Source organism: Syzygium oleosum, unplaced genomic scaffold (assembly GCF_021117445.2).
Source record: "Syzygium oleosum isolate NSW1041296 unplaced genomic scaffold, Sole_v2.1 Sole_v2.04, whole genome shotgun sequence".
Classification (NCBI taxonomy): Eukaryota; Viridiplantae; Streptophyta; class Magnoliopsida; order Myrtales; family Myrtaceae; genus Syzygium; species Syzygium oleosum.
Window position 1 is genome coordinate 411,241 of NW_026607488.1, and position 24,234 is coordinate 435,474.

The 24,234-nt window shown below is 41.9% G+C and overlaps 2 protein-coding genes across 2 annotated transcripts; both read left to right on the top strand.

Annotated features, from left to right (window-relative positions):
- The first annotated feature begins 9,824 nt into the window (after nt 1–9,824).
- Nucleotides 9,825–11,589, top strand: LOC115684586 (zinc finger CCCH domain-containing protein 20-like). The gene has a single exon (XM_030609370.2). It carries the CDS (start codon nt 9,898–9,900, stop codon nt 11,038–11,040), a length of 1,143 nt encoding a protein of 380 aa, XP_030465230.1. The 5' UTR covers nt 9,825–9,897; the 3' UTR covers nt 11,041–11,589.
- An 8,496-nt stretch (nt 11,590–20,085) lies between these two features.
- On the top strand, nt 20,086–21,934 carry LOC115684515 (transcription factor MYB36-like). The gene is made up of 3 exons (XM_030609261.2): nt 20,086–20,609; nt 20,841–20,970; nt 21,093–21,934. Exons 1-3 carry the CDS (start codon nt 20,474–20,476, stop codon nt 21,565–21,567), a joined length of 741 nt encoding a protein of 246 aa, XP_030465121.1. The 5' UTR covers nt 20,086–20,473; the 3' UTR covers nt 21,568–21,934.
- The last annotated feature ends 2,300 nt before the right edge of the window (nt 21,935–24,234 follow it).

The window sequence follows — 24,234 nt, forward strand, 5'->3', positions numbered from 1 at the left end:
TTGCCAAAGATTCAAGGTTGGAAATAAGAGGGGATATAATCAAGGTAAAACTATCTCAGGGATAGATGGGATAATGGTGGATAGAATTTCTTATATTCATGGTAATAAAATTATCAACTTGAATAACAAACTTATTAAATTATTATTTTGATAATTAAATATAAAAAATATTTGAAGTAGAAGGAACCATATTTTAAATGAAAAAATTCAAACTTAAAGATGATCTTTCTAATTCTCAAAGTACGAGGGGCAGTGAGATTTCTTTAAAAACTTTATCGTCTTCGTCTCCTCCATATCTCTACTTCATATCGAAGCTTCTCAGCTCCTTTGTAATTCTTTAGATCACATCAAGACTCCAAGGAAAATGTCGAAAGAGTCCAAGCACTATATTTTTCTAGAGTCGCTAAGGTAAATTATTGTGTTTTCTCTCTCTTACGAAATTCGTCATTCGCCGGCTAATTTGCCTCATCGATGTTGTTGTAACCAGTTTACATTTCTTATCATAGTTGAACCCGTGCCTCTGGAATTTTGCAATGAGCTCTTATGCTATTGAAGATTTAGATCATACAATAATCATGGATTGATTGATGGAGGTTATCTCCGTTTGTGAATTTGTTTTTTTTTTAGTAATGAATCATGGGAGATTCTTACCATCTTCATTTATGCACTTTTTAGGTTCGTTTATACGGATATGTTGTTCATACCAAACAATGTATATGCTAGGATATGAAAATATCCAACTTTATTACTCCGTTCACCAAATAGTTGATATGATATTGCAAAACCTGTGGATTTCTTATAATATCTTATCCAGTCATATCCTAATTAGAAGTCCAGAAGACCAAACGCAACCTAATATCTTATCTCAAGGAGGAAGATATAAAGAAAATTTATAGGGCATTTTATAAATAGTATTGTCAAAATTTATACCTAAACCTAATTGCTAGGGTACTATTTTTTTGGGGTCAAATTGCGAGGGCATTATGAGCATTAGAAATCGTGCTTGCATTTCTCCGAACTTGAGGATCAGAATCTTTAATCACTCTTTCAAGCAAGGATCCTATTCACATGTGTTCCACGGCCGCGAGCTTATGCAACAATAGTTAAGTGGTACAACAATCGGTCAATTCCCAATTTGGTGACAAAGATTGTCGTATTGTCGATCGAAAAGTAAATATGGGGTGACCATTATCGTTTATGCACCAATATCATCATCCGTCAATTCCCATCAACTACCAAGTCTAATATGATTTATGACCATCCACTGTAGTTTAGCATTTACGTTTCAACTTCCCACTTCATAGTCCTCCATTCATATGTAAATTTTGAATATTGACCCTACTATATACATACAAAAAGTTAAATTAGCAATTGTCATCGATAACATAATGGTACCGTTACGTCGATAACTCATTATTGATCATTAATGCTTCTAAATATTCTCTCTCTCTTCTTTGCCAATAATTGTGTTTAAGCTCCTATTTTTGGAAGTAGGGCAAGAGAAAAACTCGGAGTGAAAAATACACAAAAGCGTTTGGAAAATGCCGGGTGCTTTTCTCGCTTCCTGAATAGAAATCCTGCTACGCTTGTGGCCCCGACCCAATTGTTGCCAGATGAAAGAATCAGATAGGAACACTAAAACTTTCTAAAGTCCCAATTTTTTTTGGTGAAATTCCCGATCCAATTTAACAATTTGTCACCTTGAATTTCGAATTTCCTTTGCAATATCTTCTCCCAAAATTTAAGGAGACCAAAAGTCATAAAAAAAAAAGAAGGAAAAGAATAGTTCCAATGCGCCGGTTCTGGAATGCACCGGAAATGGACAGAAGGAGGGCCAGGAATTTTGTGGTGGTGGTGGGGCACCAAATAATTTCACTGGCTCTACTGTTTTTTTTTTTAAAAGGAATCGACTTTCATTACACTTCGTTTGCTTCAGAACAAAGAAGCTCTAAGAGGGGTGAGGGGGGGTTCAAAAGCCAATTTCGTGGTAATTTATTTTTACACTGAGCTTTAACTACCCAATCAGCAACTTTGTTGGACTCTCTATTAACATGGGCTAACTTTAAATCCTTGAAAGGCTTGAGGAGCGAATGGGCTTTTTTGATAAGGCCTTGTACTTCCCAGCCGATTTGCGCTCCGCCAGTAAGTGCGCTTATCGATCCAAATAGTCCGACTCCACCGTAAGTGAGACTTCGGCCGCGTGGAAAAATACATGAGAGTTTCCACCATGGCTTGCGCCCGCCCGAGCCGCTGAAGACGCCCTAATAGATCTCGCGAAGCCATCAATTAGTTTCCCGGAGATATCACTGCAGACACCGCCACCGCACCTTCATTTGTTCCGGCAAGTAGGCTCCATCGATATTAATTTTTAGTTCTTCCGGTTCGGTGGCCGCCATTGGTGGAGTGCGTGCTTGCCGTCGTTGTAGTTTTCTTCTTCCCAGTGGAGCCACCGATCATGATTTCGTTTCATTACAGCTTGCTTCACCATTACTTCCTCCGGGTTTGGCTTTTGCCCTCGAAAAACAGAGTGGTTTTGAGTTTTCCAAATTTGCCAAAGAACAAACGTTAGAAGCTCAAAAGTTACCGAGGTATGTTTAAAGTCAACTAACCACACTTCAAATCGCGTCAAACCTTGAGCGGAGACATTGATGTTCAGAGCTGTATTTTTCCAGATTTTCCTCGTCCATGGACAAAGAAGGAGAGCGTGTTCTACCGTTTCAGGGCATTGATTACAGAGACTACAGAGGGGGTGTGGTAAGATCTTCCTTCTGAAAAGGTTATCCTTGGTAGCAAGGGCATTTTGGCAAGCGCTCCATAGAAATTTTTTTATTTTGGGGTATGTGTGAGATTGCCATATCTTCATCCACAATGATTTGGGGATTTGATAAGAGGAAGATGCCTTTTCTGAAGCTTGGTTGGTTGTTTCCTCTCTGCTACTGTTATATGCACTCTTTACCGTAAAACATCCTGATTTTGAAGGTGTCCACGCCATTCTATCTTCCATTTCCTGGCTCCCCAAGGCAGTAGCTAAGATTTCATTGCTGGTATCTGGATCAAAAAGTTCCTTTACTGGTTGCTCATTCCAGCATTCCTCTTCTTTTATAATTAGATCTGACACCAATCTAGGGTCGTTTATGTTCGAGGGTCCCCCAATCAAACCTCGTTTAAGCCATCCGTCTTCTCTAATATTAATCTTTTGGGAAAAAACCACCAAAAACCCCAAACTTTCCCACTTGTGACACATTTACCCCGAACTTTTTTTTGTGACACCAAAAACCCCAAACTTTGTTATTTGTGACACATTTGCCCGATATACATTGTCCATGGGCATTTTCGTCTTTTTTAGCTTTTTCTTTTCTTTTACTTTTTTTTCTTTCCTCGGCGAGGGCCCTCGCCGGATCCGGCGAGGGGGCCCTCACCGGCTGCCGGCGAGGCTCGCCCTCGCTCGCCAGTGCGAGGCGAGCCTCGCCTCGCCTGGGCGAGAGGAGGGCGCGGCCGGCGAGGCTTGGGCGAGGAGGCGAGCCTCGCCGGCTGCCGGGCGAGCCTCGCCCCTCGCTCGCCCAGCGAGGGCGAGCCTCGGCCCTCCTCGCCCAGCTAGGGCGAGGCTCGCGTGACGCCGGCGAGCCTCGCCCTCCCTCACCCTCTCGCCGCCAGCGAGGGCGAGGCTCGCGACGCCGCGAGCTCGCCCGCCCGGGCGAGCGAGGCGAGTGCTCGCCTCGCTCGCCTGTGCGAGGGCGAGCCTTGCCGCGCCGGGGCGGGCTCGCCTCGCCTGGGCGTAGCGAGGCGAGCCTCGCTCGACGCCGGCGGAGGGCGGCCCTCGCCGGATCTCGGCGAGGGCGCCCTGCTCGACTGCGGCGAGGGCCCTCGCCGGAAAGAAAAAAAAAGTAAAAAGAAAAAGAAAAAGCTAAAAAGACGAAAATGCCCATGGACAATGTATATCAGGGTAAATGTGTCACAAATAACAAAGTTTGGGGTTTTTGGTGTCACAAAAAAAAGTTCGGGGTAAATGTGTCACAAGTGAGAAAGTTTGGGGTTTTTGGTGATTTTTTCCCTAATCTTTTCCCCATTACCGACTACCCATCTGATCGATGGTTGTATGGCATCTCTTCCAATAACAAGGCTTTGCCATCCCCAAGAAGGTCTACTTCCTTTCCTAGCGCACCAAAAATTCTCCCTTGGGAAATATATTCCTTTTAGAAAACGACTCCACAAAGATGAAGGATCTTGTGATATCCGCCACGCTTGTTTTCCCAACATAGCCTTGTTGAAAGTCAACGGATCTCGAAACCCGAGGCCTCCGGCATCCTTTCTATGCTTCAAGGTTTCCCACCTTTTCCAATGCAAACCCGTTTGCTTTATGTTGTTTTTCCACCAAAACGCAGCTATCTTTTTCTCGATGGCTCGGCAAATGGAGACTGGAATTTTGAAAATGGACATCGCATACTGAGGTAGTGCTTGTACTACTGATTTAATGAGGACTTCCTTGCCCGCTTTCGATATTAGATTTTCCTTCCAACCTTCAAGCTTCTTGTTTACTCTCGCGGTAATCCAAGCAAACATCTGTTTTTTCAATTCCCCCCAATCAGATGGAATGCCTAAATATTTGCCCATTTTGTCTATCTCAGAGACTTTCAGTTGTTCTACCATATTTCTTCTTAAATTCTGTGGGCACTCCTTACTGAAAAAGATTCCCGACTTGTTTAAATTGATTGCTTGGCCTGAAGCAAAACAGTATTGGTTCAGAACTGAAGTAATATTTTGGCATTCAGTGATTGTCCCATCTAGAAAGAATATTGAGTCATCTGCAAATAACAAGTGGGATAAAGTGGGGCAGTTGTTGAAACGAATTCCTTTGATGTGTTCATCCCCCACGGCTTTGTTCATCAGCACAGACAGTACATTGGCAACCAATATAAACAGATAGGGGGATAACGGATCACCTTGTCGGATACCCCTCGAAGGTTGAAAGTAGGGCAATGGCTCTCCATTTAATTTAACAAAGTGAAAGTCACCGTAGAAACACATTGCATTATCCAGCTTTACCCATTTTGTGCAAAATCCAAATTTCAAGAAGCAAGCTTCCAGAAATCCCACTCTATTCGATCGTACGCTTTTTTCATATCTAGTTTCAAGACCGCCCGGAACTTTCTTTCTCTTTCTCACCCTTAGTTGATGAAGCACCTCTTGGACAATTAGAACATTGTCTTGGATTTGTCGTCCACTAACAAAAGCACTTTGCTCTTCGCATATCAAATCTGGTAGCCAAGGCTTTAGTCTGTTAGCCAGGACTTTTGAGATGATTTTATAAATAAAATTGCACAAACTTATAGGACGATACTGTTCCAGTGTCTCCGGGTTAGGTACTTTGGGAATAAGGACAATATGAGTCTTGTTTAAAATTGGATTTAACATTCCGGACGTAAAGAAATTTTGCACCTCCTTGAATACATCATGCTGCACCTCTTCCCAAAAGTGTTGATAGAATTGCCCATTTAGTCCATCCGGCCCTGGTGCCTTAGTGGATCCCAACTGGAAAACTGCTGCCTTTACTTCCTCTAGTGTCACTTCAGTTGTTAGACAACAGTTTATTTCTTCTCCAACCAAGTTGTGACAATTTTCTAACACTGGTTGAAAATTGCGAGAGCCCTCTGAAGTATAAAGGTTCTTAAAGAAATTCTCCGTTGATTGCTTTAATTGATCAACATCTCGTATCCATTCCTCATTTTCAGATTTCAGCATTGTAATTCTGTTTCTCTGCCGTCTTTGTGGCTCTGCTGTTTACTTCCTTAGGAATGGGAGGAAATCGCAGCATAGTACGTTACGTGCTGCAATGGCAATTGCATTGAAGGGCCTATAAAGAAGAGAGCCTATAAAGAAGAGCTCTCTCTCTCTCTCTCTCTCTCTCTCTCTCTCTCTCTGTTAAGGACACTTTGGAGTAAGTTCCAAGTGTTAGGGGTTCTGTGTACATTGTTGTAATGAGTTGGTGGATGGATTTTGGCTGAAGACTTGCAGAGCTTTTGATGCCTTTGCACATGGCTGCTTTTGGCCCTTTTATCCTCATCACCATGTCTCTTTGGAAATCATGAGTAGAGAGGAGGGGTTGGGGAAATTTTTTTGTGATTTTGGACATTGGTTTGAGGATGTGTTGGTACACTTGGTCAAGCCAAGTCCATAGGGCATGGGAATAGATTACTAGGGGCCTAGAGAAAATTGGATGGATTGGTGGGGCTCGCGGGAGCTCCGATGACTTAATTAGGGATGTCGGCAGATCGAGTTGAATTGGTTTTACGCCCCCGTCAAATCTTGTAGGTTTGTAGGATTGATTCAAAATATCTTACACAAATAATCTTATGACTTATGAGATTTGAGATGGCTTTATGATTTAGTCGGTGGATACTTTATGATTTGATCCCGATGAATTATATTATTGGAGTAAGATACAGCACATGGGCATTCGAAACCCCATCTTGACTAAAGAATAGGTTTTTTGGATAGTGCTCTAACTAAATCGCATAATTGCATTATTCATGTTTTGATTTGTACATTCATTAATTCGAAATAACGAAACTACAAACTATTCGAGTTTTGGGCAAGCTTTTCGATTTTTTGTATACTCAAGTGGGAGTGATTTTTTAGACTGTTTGAAAACTCGACAAGGTTCGGGACAAGTCCGTGGGATGTGACCAATCAATCCAAACTCGTCCCATTCCTATCTCCATATCAACAGTGATTGATTCCATATTTGGTGCATACACAAATTCGTCCTGTTCCTAATCATATTATATCGATGTTTGGCACACAAATGCGAGAGGTGAGACCTCCATTTCTAGCAACATAAAACGAGTATCCTCCATGTTCAATAGGCTCTAGATGAACTATGTCCAATTACAATTGTCATCCACCGCACACCACCATTATCAAGCAATTTTCAGCATTACACAGGGGCCGATTTGTTTCACTGGAAACTTTTCGATGGAGGAAAATCTTTTCCCTGAAAATCATTTTCGATGAAAATAGTAAAATTTTCATTTGTTTTGTGGTTTAAGATAACCGGTTTCCTTCTTGTTAAAAAGGGGAGTCGTTTTTCCAAAATTTAAACTTGTTATTTTCAGTCTATGGAAAATATTTTACACATATTGATTAGTTTTCCGTCATCTAAACACTGGAAAGTCGGATTTCTCCTTTGGACAAACGGGACCCCAAAGTTCTTATTTTTATTTTCCCATATAATTCAAATTAAGAAAAGGAAACTTGGGTTGATATTCTAAACTTGTTGCTTTTGGGGTACCAAAGCAAACATCTCTTTCTTCCTTTCTTTCTTTAGGTCGCTCTAGAAGGAACTGCTTCCTATGGAGTTACTGCCCTTGGTTTGCTCAACCAGAACGTAGCCCTTGGAGTTTCAATGGGTGGAATTGATTGAGAGCACACGAGAATTCAATTCGTGGGGTCACCAATAGAGAGAGAATGGACATTATTGTAGACTAAGCTTTATTACTTTGAATTCCAAAGTGACCTCAATTTTCCTTGTTCAATTTGACTGTGCATCCTTTTGAGGGAAAAGTAAGACCAAAATTGAGATCCAAGGGAATGAAAATAAATATTTACATATTCTAATATTTTCGCGAAGTTTCGGGATCTGCAGTGACCATACATAATTAAATATATAATTTTTATACAAAACCCATGTCCTTTTTCGCCGGGGAAGATTCAGCAGTTTACTTAGATTCTGTTTACGATTATTAGTGTTATAACACTATATATGGAAGCGAATGCCCTACGAAATTTTAAGCCGCTTGGTCATATTTATATAGACAATTCTTCTTTTCTGTTTCTGAAAGCAAAAAACGATAATGAAAGCGTCAATTGGGTATCGGGAAAAAAAGCACAAATATAATCAAGTATTATTTTTATTATTTTTATTTTTGGTCGGAATATAATCAAGTATTTTGAAAGGATACAACTTTTGTATATCTCTAATTTAAAATTAATCAATGAAAAATTTAGCAGAATGTAGATATCTACTATTTAAGATAATGGATTTCTTACTCATGTGATTGGGTATGTGTACAAGTAAATTGATTTCTACTATTTCTTGCACTCTTATTATGCTCTTCCACGTGTCTAAATAATGGGGGAGAAAATTCTGTTTTTTTCTTTTTTAATCTCTCGAATAATGAAAAGATGTGAGACAATGCAGTACCATCTTCTTTTGTCCGGTCTATCTGTCGCCATAGTGTCGAAACATACGCAGAAAAAAAATATATTTTATTTTTATAAGCTTAATTTTTAGTACAAAACAGTTGAGCTACACTAACCACTGACATGGCGCTTAAATTGTTGTACGAAATTATGAGGGCCTGCTCAATAAAAATTTCAAAATCAAAACAAAAAATTTAGTAGTTTTTTTTCGAAAAGCGAGATAAATCGATTTTTTTTTTCGTCGATGAGATATATCAAGTTTAATAACCCCAATTTTAGGTTTAGTCTTAATTCTGCTTCTAACTTTTTTTTTGTCTCTATTTGTTTAAAAACCCATATTTATGTTTAGTACCAAATCTACCCTTGAATTTTTATTTTTTGTCCAAAAGAAATATAACCAATTTTTACTTTAGTCTCAGATCTGTCCTCAATAGCCCTTTGTCAAAAAAATTGCCGGTAGTCATCCCTGATTTTCATATCCTAGAATGGTACTAGATATGCTTGAAGTTTTTTTCGAGACAAAAAAAGTTCAGGGCATAATTACGACTAGAATTGATGTTGGGGTTTTTTTAGGGACTTAAGCCGTTTAATAAGGGTACTAAGTTCTTATTAAGACTCCGTTTATTTCGTGGAAAGTGCACGACATGGAAAATATTTTTCTAAAAATAAACGCTCGTATTGTTTGAAATAATCGATAAATAAAAAATATGTTTATTAACGGTAAAAATTTTCGTTCCATTTTGTAAGCAATACATGCGATCATTTCAGAGAAGAATATTTTTCAAATCATTCATTTTTCGCGAAACAAACAGAACACCGCCGAATGGTTGAATCTTAGAGGAATGCTTATGCAACTGTCCTGAATCTACCGTGAGACTAGCGACCTCTTTTGGGCCAAAACAAATAAATAACAAATAATTAAAAATTATCGTGGAGCCTGTTCCTTCAAGAATTTGTGGCTCATAATACATTACCCGAAGAGTATTATGTTAGCAAAGCCCTAAATCTTATGACGATACGAAAGAGATAGGATTAAGCGAAGTAGTCTCGCTTTTTTTTTTTACTACTTTTTTTCGTTCTTATCTACCATTATTCGATTCGCCTTATTAAATTCAAACGGGCTATGCATTATTAGCACCTAATGCTTTAGATTCTAGATTTTAATCTACGCTTTTTTATTTAATGATTTTCCTTTTTTATCTTTTTCATGCGTATATTTTACTCCCCGCTACACCCCCACCGCCTCAACACTTCACTTGCACTAGGGGCAAACCCACCAATTTCTCCTTTTTTCCTCCAGCAGAGCTTTTATAGAATGACAGCTCCCCCCCACCCCAGTCCCCTGACAGCCCCCACATTCTCCGCCACGTGGCAGAACAGTGCGGGAAAGAGGCCACGTGTAGGCCCCGAGCGAGACGGTCGCGCGAGATCCCCCCCCCCCCCCCTCCGTCCCCGTCAGGTTAGCAAAGCTCCGGCGAATTCTTTTTCGTGTTTTTTTTAACAGCGACAAATCAGCATTGGCTTTCTAGTTTCTACCGCCAGAGGTAATTCATCTAACCACGGTTGAATCCCAACCCGACCAGGGTTAAGCCCCCTCCCCCGCCGCTTTAAATACCATGAACCTCGGTCGTCTTCCACCCCATAAGCTTCCAAAAACCCCTCTCTGCAGCTCGGAGCTCCGCCGTAGAGGAGGAGAAGATGATGCTCGGAGAGCCTCACCGGCCGACCAACCCGACGATCGACGTCCCACCGTGGCCGGTCCTCGACGATCCGGCGGACGACGCGGTCCCCCACTCCCCGTACTCCCCTTACTCGCTCAATGCCGGCTTCGGCCGCTGTGACTCCTCCCCCTCCGCCGCGAGCCCCGGCCACCTCCAGGACGTCGTGGCGGCGCTCCGGCGGTACCTGCCGTCGAACCGCCCCGACGCGGAGCCCGACCCGGACCTACCGTCCTCGCGCGAGGCGGACTTCCCCATGGACGTCTACTCGTGCGACAGCTTCCGCATGTACGAGTTCAAGGTAAGGCGGTGCGCGCGGGGGCGGTCGCACGACTGGACCGAGTGCCCCTACGCCCACCCCGGGGAGAAGGCCCGCCGGCGGGACCCGAGGAAGTACCACTACTCCGGCACCGCGTGCCCGGAGTTCCGCAAGGGGAGCTGCCGGAAGGGGGACGCGTGCGAGTTCGCGCACGGCGTGTTCGAGTGCTGGCTCCACCCGGCGCGATACAGGACGCAGCCGTGCAAGGACGGCGCCGGGTGCCAGCGGCGCGTGTGCTTCTTCGCGCACACGCCGGAGCAGCTTAGGGTGGTGACCCCGCAGCAGAGCCCCAGGGGGGCTGCGAGGCAGCTTCCGTTCCTGGCCTCTCCGAGCACGGTCTCGCCGGAGGATTCGCCGCCGATGTCGCCGATGGCGGCCGCGGTGACTCACCAGTCTCTGAGCCGGTCGCTTGGGTCGAGCTCCGTGAACGAGATGGTGATGGCTTCGCTGAGGAACCTGCAGCTCGGTAAGGTTAAGTCTCTGCCTTCCACTTGGAATGCAAATGCTCATGTCACCCCCACCGGTTCTTTCGGGTCGCCGCTCCGACCCGGGTTCTGCAGCATGCCGACGACCCCGACCCGTGTTCCGGCCCGGTCGGGGATCGGATACTTGGATTTCTGGGACCAGGTTGAGGAGGAGGAGGAGGAGCCGCTGATGGAGAGGGTGGAGTCAGGGAGGGGCTTGAGGGCCAAGATGTTTGAGAAGCTGAGGGAGGAGAGCTCTCTAGACCGGGCCGAGCCAGAACAGCCCAGCCTCGGCGGCGGCGGACCGGATGTCGACTGGGTGTCGGATCTGGTGAATTGATTCGGATCCTGGGAAGTGGGAAGCGAGTGGTTCTGGATGTTCCTTTTTTGGGGTTCTTCTGTTTGCAGTGTACAGAACATGGAGGGAGGGAGGGAGAGAGCGAGAGACAGAGATGGAGAGGGAGGGCTTATGGTCTCCAGAGCAGAAGCAGCAATTCAAGATTCGGTGTATATATAAGTCTAGTATCAAATTATTAATTAATTAGCGTATATTTATAATAGATACAATGGATATTGTAGAAAGAAGGGTGTTTTTGGGGGGGTTGGAAGGTCAGATGGAAGCTGTCCTGATCTTTTTGTATTTGTGGGGTTGGTGGTTTTCCGAGAAGAAGATCAGAAGGGGGGAGAATAGTAGCAAGATTGGGTAATTTTTTCAAGTCAGGCCAGCAGCAGCAGAGATTGGATTTGGGCAATTTTATCCTCCTTTTGGGAATGTGAAAAATTTGGGGTTTAGACGAGAGAGTGGTATGATTAAGGTAAGAAGATAAGCAGCGCTCCCTGATTATTGTAAATGTTCTCTGGAGTCGGATACTCTGCACCTTATCTTCTACTGTCGTCTCTGCATGTTTTGTCAATCATCATCGAGAAGTCGTATGTATGGACTGCCGAGGTTTTATTCAAAACTGATTCCTGGCTGCGTCTGTGTAAACATCCGAAGAAGCACCATATGATAAATGATCTTTGTTCTTGTCATCTTCCATACCTTAGTTCTTGTGTCTCCTGTCGCTCTTCCTGGCCCTTCCTCCTCGCGTATTTTGCTTCTGGCGATCCTGCTCGCTCGGGTTGTTCCGAGTAATTTGTAAGCAGGTCGTGTTCCTATGGGTCCTTCGATGGAGGAAAAGCTTTTTTGGTCAGCATCCGACGAACTGTGGGAACATCATCTGACTAGTGATATGCTTGGATGTTCTGCGGGGCGTGATTTTTTTCTCTTATTTTTTTTATATTTAATCTGAATCTCGTGAAGCACTTGTTTTTAATTTTTTTCTTTCCAAAATCAAAATAGCATCCTGAATTTTTCATGGTATAGTAGTATCGACACGTAAATTTGTATAATGGTAAATTCACAATTCTAAAGTGACCTTGTATTTCTTTTTCAGCCCTCTGCTCTGGTGATGGAATATTTACTTTTATGTCTAATTTCGTTTATTTATTTGTATTGCTCGAAATAATTAATTAATAAATAATAATTTATAAAAATGTATATTTAAATATATTTATTAGTTATTGATTTATTTATTTTTGTGAGCGATAAAAATAAGGAAATATTCTTTAAATTGTTTATTTTTCGCGAAATGAATGAAGTATTAATGTGAATATGAATTATTTATTTTTACGAAATAAATGGAGCATTAATGTGAAAGCATTATGTACTGTAATGAATTCAAGGTTTCTACGAAGACCCTAAAATATTCATATCATGAAATCAAATATTTCAAAATTTTCATCGTGGCTTCGAAGTTCTAAATTATGGCCATAAACGATCATCTTTAAGGACACGCTCTTCCAATTAAGTTTTCTTTTCCGTGAAAAATTCGAAATATGTACGTTTATTAGAAAAGTATTATCCCATCGGTTGGTGTATTACTGATACGAAGAATAGGTTTTTTCCTTTCTTTTTTTGTTTGTCGGAGAATAATAATTTGAATTTTTCAGAAAAATTTAATGAAAGAAGACATTAGAAAGAAGGCATCAGAACGATCGAGAGTAGTAAAGCTAAAAAGCAGGGAGCATAGGCATATAGGCGGCGACAACTATCCCATTATTATTTTTCCCCCCCTTCGGACACGCAAAGGAAAGTCTTCCCATTCACTGCCCCGGTAAAACACTCTCTCCCGGGGGGAGCTTTTTTCCCTTCCGCCCCCACCCCGGCGTCCGTCGGATCAGCCTTTCCCTCATCCACTGCTTCCGTTTCCGGCCGTCGGATACGCGGGGCCCAAATCCTCTCGTCTTCTAGTCAATGGACGGAACCGATCCTTTTGGTGATGCAAGCTACGGTTTCCATTGTCAACATCTCCGTGGATTAAGGGTTTAAAAAAAAAACAAAAGAAAAACGAAGAGAAGAAACAAAGCGCCAAAAAAGCCGAAGCGGACGGTTTTTACCGATCCGTTGTCCTGATGGTGAGATCGTTTTTGTCCGAACGGGCTTTCGAGACCATTGACTTCCTCCTCCTCCTCCTCCTCCTCCTCCTCCTTTGGGCGTCCCTTGACTTGAATCCGGAGATCACCATCCCACGGCTAAATTGGAGCTATAGATTTGAGAAAACCTAACGCTTCTAGAATTTTGGAGGAGGAGAAAAGGAAAGAAAAGGGGAAATTATGTTTGGAGGAGGGGCTTCCGTGCTTTCGACTTTCTATAGATCTTGCAAGATTTCTCGATATTTGACCATTGTGCGACGTCGGAGATTGACATTTTGGACTCGACATATACTTTTTTTTTTCAAAGAAAAGAAAAATCGGAAATGGGAGTTCGAACTCGGAAGTGACCGGCGAGTATGAGCTAACGGGTGCAATCAGAGACCGACGTAGATTACGTGTTTATGGTTCGCCCGACTGTAGATCGGATTCATCACTTACCTATGGATGAAAGAAAAATTAGAGTATTAAAAGCTTAAGCTACTAGAAAGCACTCTCTTATGATGAGGGAGGGTTTCGTTTTGGTTTGCTTGTTTTGTCTCGTCAAAATATATGAAAAATGGGTATTAGAGGTGATTCGTGGTCGAACTTGGGCCGGACTCTCGCATTAGGCCTAAAGTGTTGCCCAGGCTTGCCCACCAAGAAACCCAAACGTATAAGTACAACATCAGTTTGTCGCGCTTGGTTTGGGCCTTGTAGAACCGAGCCGGGACTATTAACAAAGGCCCTTGTTCAGGACTGCCTAGAAGTGCCTTCGGGCCCTATGGCACTAGCCGTTAGGGAGGAGTATTGTTCGGGTGGGAGGTTCTCACTCTAGAACTAGGAATTGCCCATTAAGGACTGGTTCCGAAAAATTGAAACTGGGAACCGCCCGTTGGTTCCATGGATCTACCCGGGAACCGGACCGCTGGTCTGGTCCCGTTTCTGGGTGGGTCCATGGAACCGGTCCCACTAGCCAGAGACGGAGACGGAGATGGAGAGTTGGAGACGGTAGGGGTGAGCGGTTTCAAGTTCCTTACAGGTTCTACCTAGAACCTGTAACCTATCCTCGGGTACAGGTTCCTTATTTTTTGGAACCTGAAACCTACCGGTTGGAACTTGGAACTTAGAACCTACTCTGTCACAGGTTCTAGGGTAGGTTCCAGGGTCTAACAGGTTCTCTTTTTTTTATTTCATTTTCAGTTAAACACAATGAAAATGAACGCAATAATACCGAACAAATTTGTCATTCACCAAAGAGAATACAAAAGACTAGTTTTCCTGGCATTATGGTTCAAATATATAATTAAAATGAGAAGTCATTGCGTGAATCGATACTAGGGGTGAGTGGTTCCATGTTCCGTATAGATTCCACTTGGAACCTACCTATGAGAATAGATTTCTCATTTTTTGGAATTTGGAACTTATCTTATCACAGGTTCCAAGTTGGTTCCAGGATTTAACTAGGTTCCACCACTTGCTGATTTGATCCACTGACCACAACTTGTATTAGATACATAAAAAATATGAAACATTAACAAGTCATGAAATGAAAGCTCAGACTAACGGTTTCAGATTATATATTCATCATCTAACACCATGAAACACCACAGGATCACGTGAAGACATAAACCAAGAAAAAACACAAAAAAACTTATTTAGGTTTCAGGTTTCAGGTTCCAGGTTCCACCTACCTAGAACTTAGAACCTACCCATCGAAACAGATTCCCTAATTTTTGGAACCTGAAACTTACCCTGCATACCTTGAAACCTGTAACCTACAGGTTCTCATTGGTCAGGTTCTCAGGTTTCAGGGTAGAACTTGAAACCATGCTCACCCCTATAAGACGGTGAGGTGAGCATCGACCGAGAAGAGTGAGAGCGAGAGTGAGCGTGAGGGTGAGGCAAAAGCGAAAAAATGTGTTTTTTGTCTCAATGTGAGTCTGTGAACGTCGAGTAAGTTATGTTTAGTTTAGGAATTTAAGAATTTTCTTTTTTTAAAATAAAAATTAAATAAATAAATATATTATTATATTATAGGTGTTGTTCGGGTGGGTGGGTGAGCGGTTCCACACCTGGAACCGGGAACCGCTCCGGTTCCGGGCGATTCTCGATTTTTTGTACATCCCTACTAGCCGCATCCATGGATCGTTATGTCCATTATCAGGTCTATTATATTAAGTTTATATATGAGAAAGTTTCGTGTACTTAAATTTTAAAAAAAAAATCACAATGCTTACGCCGCAATATTTGAAGAAAAAATAAAAGTCACTTCATTCGGATTTAAATGTTGAAACTCTTATAGTGTGAGCTGTCAACACTGACTCCTCCATCTACTGTTGAGATAAGGAAGCTGGCGGGAGAGTAGAAACACAAAAATGAATAGAGGAAAAGTCGGAGATCTGAGGTATAGGACAGCTTCTGTTTGAGTTAAACACTTATCTTATCCTATATAATTCCGTCCTACCTCGAAATCTAAACGGCCAAACACAGCCTTTATCTTCTAGATTACTCCTTTAACCTGCCGATCAAATTACTTCGGTGTCGATTAATCCGATGTAATTCGAGTGTCCAAATTCGGAATTTCCATTTGGGTGGGGGGTTTGCCTTTGCAGTGCATTTCCCCTCTAGATCACGGTCAATCAAGGCGGTCGATTATGGATGACAATCATCAACTTTTAATGTCAAGCAAAGAATATTTGTCTCTTATATGCCCATTCTAATCATCATCCCAATGCTGTGAAATCTTTGATTTTTGTCAATGACCAGCAAACTACAGAATCCAGGGAAAGGAGTGCCTTGTAGTGCATTTTCCCAGCACATGGAAGCTCCGGTCAACACAAGTGCATGATACGTCTTGCTCCAATTAAGTGCAAATCCCCTCCCCAATTGTCACCATCATCACCACCATCTCGTGCGCTCCTGTGTGCTTTTCCTAGGGTTAATACAGACCACTAGTTCGAGCCCCCGTGGTTGAAGAGAATGGAGAAGACTGTTAGGTTTGTACTTTTCAATCGTCATCATCTCGAGGGCTAAGGTCTTATCTTAATATGATATAGACTAAATGTCGAGTGGGGATTACGTCGTTTTTGTTAATTTCGGGCGGGGCGTGGTCCGAGTTGTATAAATTATCACTAGGGATGATGCATACCTCCGATTGCTACCTATGTGATATGTAATAATTCAAAGGCGTGATGGCACGCCTTGATGTGTTTGGCCACTAAAATCTCCACATCGACGCTTTGATGGATGGGTTTGATAGTGAAACGGGAAGAAGCAGGCACAGGAGGGTCGCCATCGATTGCCCTTGCTTGATAAGTCAATAGAGTTTAAAAAAAAATACTGCGCAATCAATGTCAACTTTGTCTATGCATATTACGCAATTGATTTATCGATTCCCATCCCTACACACGCTATTCCACTACATGGAATGCTTTGGCTCTTCTTACATAAGAAAGTGAACCCGATTTATATTAAATCGGGAAAAACTCATCGAGTTCGAGATATCGAATCTTCATATACATCTCGACGATTTATCTGTTTTTTCGATGATGTCCCACAGTACCAAGTACCAAGAAAAATTCTATTCCTATAGAAATTATGATGAGTCAGATAAAGGAGATCGTGAATTACTTCTTCGTTCTTTGTTTTTTTTCTCTATTGCGACTTTCGGCAAAGCCACTTGTAACTTTTCTTTGATTGGTTTTGTATAGTCCGAGTCGATAAATATCGATTTGATCTTTCGTAGTATTTCCTAGTATCAAACAATGGGATTTTACTAACTTGTTGGGTATGTTAGAATGTTGAACTTTAATGGACCCTTACTTGATCATTGTTTTTAGGTTTGTCAATGTCGGTATTGATAGTGTTAGAAATTGCTTGACTTGGGCTTGCTTGAATCGAGCTTATGGGCTTTGGGCCTTTCGATTGTTGTCGGCCCAAAATTGGAGGCCAGAAATGGAGGCCCATTTCTATGATTGGACTAACATGGTGTTGACTGTTGGTAATTCTCTCACAAAAAAAAGGAAAGAAATTAGGGTTAGCTAGGACCACAGCTAGGATTGGCTGCGAGAGTCATGACACTCGTGGTGAGCGGCGAGCAAGGTTGCAATTAGGAGAGCGAGCCGTGAGAGAGAGGCGTGAGACTTGAGAGCGAGCGACGAGGCTGAAGGCTGGAGGCGATCGAGAGCGAGAAGTAGAGAGGGAGGTGAGGTCGTGACTGCGAGGGAGGGCCGAAGGTGAGGCTGTGACTGTGATGCCGCGGTAGAGGTTCGGAGGTGAGAGCTCATTGAGAGTTGATCGAGAGCAAGATGAGGTGAGAGAGTTAAGAGAATAGTGCAAGGAGGCAACTGAGGCTGAGATGAGGCAAGATAATTAGGAATTAGGGTTTTGATTTTGAAAACATAAAAATTAATACGTACATATATGTGTGTATGTACCGGTCTGGTCCGAGTGGACGGTTCCACACCTGGAACCGGGAACAGCTCATAACTGGTCGGTTCGGTTCGATTCGGGCGATTTGTGGTTCTTTTGCATACCCCTAAGCGTAATTGGAGTAGGCTTGTGCCTTGCGATGAAGAAAATTAAAATCTTTTTATGAATTATTTTTAGTATAAAGATTAAATTAATATCATTATTTCTAGGCCAAAAGCCACCAAAAATCCTATACTATGCTCACCGTGACACATTTACCTTAAAATTTTTCTAATGACACCAAAAATCCCAAACTTGTACCCGTGTGACATATTTACTATCCGTAAAAATTCTATCAATGAAAACCTTTAAAAATTAACCTGCACAGATGCCATAAAAGCAAATAGTGCCGACATGGCGTCCACGTGGCTTAAATGAAATAAAATGACGTTGTTTTGGCTAAAAAATCATCTAACGGAACTTTGACGGAGGGTAAATGTGTCACATAGGTACAAGTTCGGGGTTTTTGATGTCACAAAAAAAGTTTTGGGATAAATGTGTCATAGTGGGCATGCTTTGCTGTTTTTAACGTCACAAAAAAAATGTCAAAATAAATGTGTCACAGTTGGTATAGTTCAAGATTTTTTATGGCTTTTACCCTAATTTTTTTTTGCATTGAATGAGTTTGTTACAAATTTATGTGATGAAAGTTAAAAGTGTAACGCACGTTACTTATTAATAAAAAGTCCTCTCATTCTATGTGTTCTTAATAGACTATATGTCAATATAGCACTATGACTATAAGTACTCTTCATTTATTGTTCTAAATTTGATTTGTCACATAATAAATTCACTCAGGAAAATTGAAATGATTTTTTCATATTTTGGATCCAGCTGCAAGATACTTAGAAAATTAAAAAAATAATAAAAGACACATGAGTGGATTGATTTGAAATTGCATAATAGAAGAATTACAATCCTATGCTCAACAAGATAAGTTGAAAAACAAAAAAAAAAAAAACAGAAAACAGATGATAAATTTGTCTTTGTTTGGATTAAAAGAAAATTAAGAGAGGAAATCTTATGTTAGTTAATAAAAGGAAAGAAAAATTTTTAATTAGATATGGAAAAAACAATAAAAGAGTAAAATTAGAAAAAAAGGGCGGTCCAACTCCGGTCGGCCATTTCGCACTTTACCAATTTTTCCCAAAATGTTTTGTATGATTATAAATCTAGACGCTCGCCAACTACAAAATGACACGCGACGTATCGTGATCGACGCTCGAACAGCGGTCATTCAAGCCGAGATTCTCCGACCGAAAAAAAACAGAGCCGAGATTCGAAAAAAGGACCATCATAATTAATTTTATAAAGCGATTATTACGATGTTGAAATATCGTCCAACATCGTCCAACGTCGCTTGATAGTAGGTCCTATACGCCTTTTGAGACCGTACATATCCGACATATTCTATAGAAGTAACGAAATTTTTTACGAGCAATCGTGAGTTTATGGGTTTCACGTGGGGCAAAATCGAAGACTAATCAAAATTCTCTCTCGAGCACGACACCGATTTGGCTAATTCCTTGCCCCATTGCATCATCCTCTCTATGCCCATCAATACCATAAAAAGATTTGACTGCGAAAGCTTAGCTCTCGCAAATGTCAAACAGGGGGGACAAGTTTTTGATTTCTTGGGAGCCAGTGCAAAGCCCCCCCATGGACTTGGTCTATATCTTGGGTGCATCACGCCATCTAGAATCCAAACACGTGTGCATTCGAAATACCCTCGGGCCACTCCTCGGTCTCGGGAAACCTTATCTGTCTGTTGCGTAAATTCGATGCCGGTGTCCCTTTCGCGCCCCTTTTCGTTTATCAGAAAAGAAAATAAGGGACGATTATTCTCGACTCAGATATGGAGATTTCTGGGGGCACGCCCATAATTAGCCGACTACTCGGATGAGAACTTATACCGTAGCAACCCGTCGTCATGATCCCTCGCTTAAATCCGAGTTCCTTTCCGATTCTAGAGTCGAAAGCGTGGGAATGTAGCTTGAAGAGGGAAACGCCAGCTGGATAAACAAATGGAACTTCAGCACAGCACAACCGAGAAGAATTTTTCTTTTGAGTGTCCGGTTTGGACAAAAGCTTTGACGTTGACACTATCCTGTACGACAATTAATTATCACCTAAGCTCTTTCCATAAGTTAAGATAATTATATATCAAGGAACATGTGACATGCGTTAGATCTCGCAAAATATCGCGTACTTCAAACAAGTTCGCGATGTTATGATCGATTCTGTCCATCGTATTGCTCACTGACTTGTGGGCCGACACGCTATTTGATAAACCAATTTCGTTGACCGGTTTCTATGAACGGCATTACTGTACTCGTGTCTCATACCAACCAAATGCAATGAGCGTTAAGTTGCGATCGGGTGCAGTTTCTCGGTTCGTCCCTTATAACTTACAATTCTACGTCCGCCGTTGCACAACGACGACCCGGTTAAAAGCTGAGACGCCGAATTTTTTTAATTTTGGTTAGAGGATAATGTGCAAAGAGCTAGGTCTTCCACGACTGCTGATCAGAACTTCCACAAGATGACCTCAAAAGGCAAGCAATGACATTTCTTCACGAGCATCCATATTGACTGGGCTCTCTCGCTCAAGATCACAAGAAATTGCAGCTACAAGCAAGCTTTGCATCAAGACAAGGATATGATTGGAAAAGAAAGACTCAGCGGTCATAAGGTCAAGGTGTGTATGTCCCAATTTTCTCATCCACCTCTATTCTTCTATACATAAAGTTACGGGTGCTCGTTTATCAGCTCTCTGACAAACTTGAGTTGTGTCTGTTTGGCTGTTTTGCTGTCCCTGAGCGCTTGTCTGGTTTGACTAAGTGGCGGCCATGGTAAGATCTCCTTGCTGCGACAAGGCTAACGTGAAGAGGGGGCCTTGGTCACCTGAAGAAGATGCCACCCTCGTGAGCTACATACACAAGTACGGGACCGGCGGCAATTGGATTGCTCTTCCTCACAAAGCCGGTCTCTCTCTCTCTCTCTCTCTCTCTCTCTCTCTCTCTCTCTCTCTCTCTCTCTCTGTGATAGCTTTTCATGTACTGCTTTCAACTAGAAGTTGCAAGAAACATTGTTGAGTGGAGTTCAGGACTCTCAGGATTGTGAAGAAAGTTGTCAGTTTCAGTCTTCTCTTGAAGAACTTGATTGTTTAATCTGGATGATTAATGGGATCTTTTTCTTTTTGTTTGGATTTTGAAGGGCTTAAGCGCTGCGGCAAGAGTTGCAGGCTAAGGTGGCTGAATTACCTGAGGCCAGACATAAAGCATGGAGGTTTCTCTGAGGAGGAGGATGACACTATATGCACTCTTTTCTTTACCATAGGAAGCAGGCAAGCTTTAACAAATTAAGTTCATTCTAAAATCAGAAACTTTTTTACACTAGTTAATTTCACTAGACTTTGATAAAAGCCCTGCGAAAATGATAGAAACACTATGGTTGCTGTCGACGCAGGTGGTCAGTAATTGCTTCCAAATTGCCAGGAAGAACAGACAATGATGTGAAGAACTACTGGAACACCAAGCTGAAGAAGAAGCTAATGAAGCAAATTGTTTCTCAGAAAACATTGCCTCAAAGTAACTTTAATTATCAGGGCTGGGCACGGAACTCGGCCTCAATCAATCGTGAGACCAAGAATCTGGAATATGCAGATAATTCAATGGGGTTCCCCAAGCAGAACTTCAATCCAGGAACACCCACTTCGAAGTCGAGTCTTCTCTATCCTCCAAGTCTCACTGAAGTTTCGGATTTTAACCATGTACCTTCGTCCACGCGAGAAGTTTCGAGTCATTCTGATTCGTGCTCTGTGGTGATGAAGAGCGAGTATTCGGGGTCTGCAAACGGCGGTTCCGAACAGGACCAAGTCCTATTGGACTTTGATCTTGATAGTATGCTCAATGACTTTGGCTTCCAAGATCAGAGCAGCTAAGCACAGTTCTTGTTTCACAAGCGTCACCTTCACTGGTCAAGTCATCAACATAAGAAAAAAAGAAAGAAAATTAGGAACCTTAAGATTTTTCAGGAGTTGATGTGAAATTTTAGTGTCTTAACTCTATCGAAGTGTCTGAAGGGTGATTTAGTCGAAGTTAAATGCGAGATTTCGCTGTTCTTTATCATGATATATATTTTGCCGTGGCCTACTTGTCAGAATCTCCCAGGCATATCCTCAGTTTACGTCTTAGGATGAATCAATGTACTTGAATACATAATTTAATGAGCAAAGTTTGATCATGTATTTACATCAGCTGACTCACTCAAAACTGGAAAATCAAGTCTTGAGTTTGTTAGTGACGTAATCGAGGAAGCCAGTTTCGTTGCAAAAATTTATGTAGGATACTTTCTTCTGCAAGCAGGATATAATACACATGCTAAGATCGAACAAGGAATCGATCTAGACAATAATTTCTTCTCTTGCTTTCTTCCTCCCCTCTTGTGTATGCTTGTGCACACGCATAATGGCCTGCACATCGCTTGCTTGAGAATGATGCGACGATCCTCGAAGCGTGAGCGCTACTCAATTGGTACATCGTTAAAGTCTTGGCTATGATCTATCATATACTTTAACTTCTACGGTAGTATGATGAAGCCAATGCCTTTCCTCAGAAAGTATCTAATCAAGTCTCTTTTAGAAAATGTTCTCGCATCGATTCCTCTAGCTAGTGTATCTTCTTCGGTCCAAATTACGACTCTTCAAAGGGCTGCGCAATTACCTCGGGACCTTCTGTTCTTGGAATTTTTAGATCATAGACTATTCCAAGAGATCGACACATCTGTTCTTTTTCCCGGGTTACATTCAAAACAGCGGCTTTGAGCCAAAGGCAGATGTTACCTTCCAGTGATGATGGTTCAATGAAGTCAAGTCATTGCACTTAATTTCTAAAAGCAGTGTCTCACATCATATCTTTGAATTGATAAAATTAAATTAATCAATTATTTCATTTGATGAGCTTAGTAGAGCAGAGATACCCCAATCAGCTCCTCAAAGGCCATGTTTCCTTGAACTTTCCTCACTTACTTGACATTTGCTTAGTTTACTATACACCCATTTGAAAAATCCACTGATTGAGGCAGCCCAGAAAAAGAAATTATTGAAAGCTAAAGGCTCACACACTTGCCTCCACTAGATGACTTGAATATGCTTATTCTGATTAAGATGATCTTGCAAGACTCAACAGTGTGCCATGAGTCAACAGGAAGGAGCATTTTTTACTTTGCGCAGCAACCTGTACCCCTCTTTTCTTGAACTTGCTCTATAATATTTGTCTGAACCATCCTTTTCAGCCTTCCATATTGTAGCAAGTGTCCTTTTTTCTGGTCTATAATGAAGTGAAGTCTTTTATGCACTTTCTCATAGACTCATAAAGCTCTCCAGCTGTTGTTTCATGCAAAAAGAAAGACAGACCAACATAGCTGGAAATGGAGTTGTCTACTTTGTCATGCGTCGTCTCCATGAGGTCCACACTAATTTTCCTAGTGATTGATCTTGCAAACGGTCCGCGCCTCTCTTCTCATCCTCCTTTTCGCTTTCGTTAGGTCGGCTATTTCCTCGAAACCCTCCTCTACTTCTTCTTTCCTCCGCGAGAATTAGATGCTTCCCTCGCACAGCGACACCGCTTGATGAGACGAGGCTTTCGGTTCGTAACATGAATCGCAGAACAATCCTGCTTGCAGGGGAAATAGGAAATCTCGTTGAACAAGAGTTTTGTGTTCAGTTGCTCTTTGTGAGAGCTCCCTACACAGAATTTTCCTGAAAACTCCCATCATGTATAGAAGAGGACCGAACTTATTTAGAGCAGTGAGGAGTGAACTGTGGTACTTCTTAAAAGCTTAATTAGTGCACGAAGAATTTGAACTTAGCCAAGTAGAAATCATTGCACACGGTCCCCAAACACTTGCTAAGGTTGCTGATGTTAGGATTAGTCGAATAAACATAACAAAATAGAGGGTAAAGGCGAGGAAGAGAGATCGAGACCCAAGGTTTATTCAAGTTCATCTTTAAACTAGGACTATATCCAGTAGAAGATTCAACTATAATTAGCACCTCTCACCTTTCTGTTACAATTCTCAATTACAAGAAAAAAGATTATATATACTTATTGGCTATTCATGGCCCAACCGCAAATTATTAATAAAATATTAACAAAAGTCCTCTGGCGTCAAGGAGGCGTTGCCACCTACGACCCTGCCGAGATGGCCCCTGTACAGTGTTGATGGGGGAGTATGAACTGCACCCTAGCAGCTGCAACATAAAATTTACAAGAGGTCGCGAGATAGAGAGGAGAAACCACCCGACTTATGCTCGCTTTCTCTCGGATTTGATACAGGCTCATGATTACACGAGAGAATAGAGAAGAGCTTACACCCGACATGTGACACTTTTTCGACGGACCAAAGTCAAGGGTTGAGTTAGAAACTAACGGCTCCTCAATTTTGAATTCCTTAAACGCCGGAAGTTTGAAAACAATCAGGTTAATGAAAACCTCCAGGAAAAAAAAAGAAAAAACAAGAAAACCAAGAACGCCCCAGCGGCGGAATTCGAAGCATGAATAATTTAATCATTTGGTAGGGAATCATTCAAACCCCCAATCACACCACC

Coding starts and splice junctions, on each gene's coding strand:
- LOC115684515 (XM_030609261.2), top strand. CDS start 20,474: ATGGTAAGATCTCCTTGCTGCGACAAGGCTAACGTGAAGAGGGGGCCT. Junction 20,610..20,840: donor TGCTCTTCCTCACAAAGCCG/GTCTCTCTCTCT, acceptor TGGATTTTGAAG/GGCTTAAGCGCTGCGGCAAG. Junction 20,971..21,092: donor TTCTTTACCATAGGAAGCAG/GCAAGCTTTAAC, acceptor CTGTCGACGCAG/GTGGTCAGTAATTGCTTCCA.
- LOC115684586 (XM_030609370.2), top strand. CDS start 9,898: ATGATGCTCGGAGAGCCTCACCGGCCGACCAACCCGACGATCGACGTC.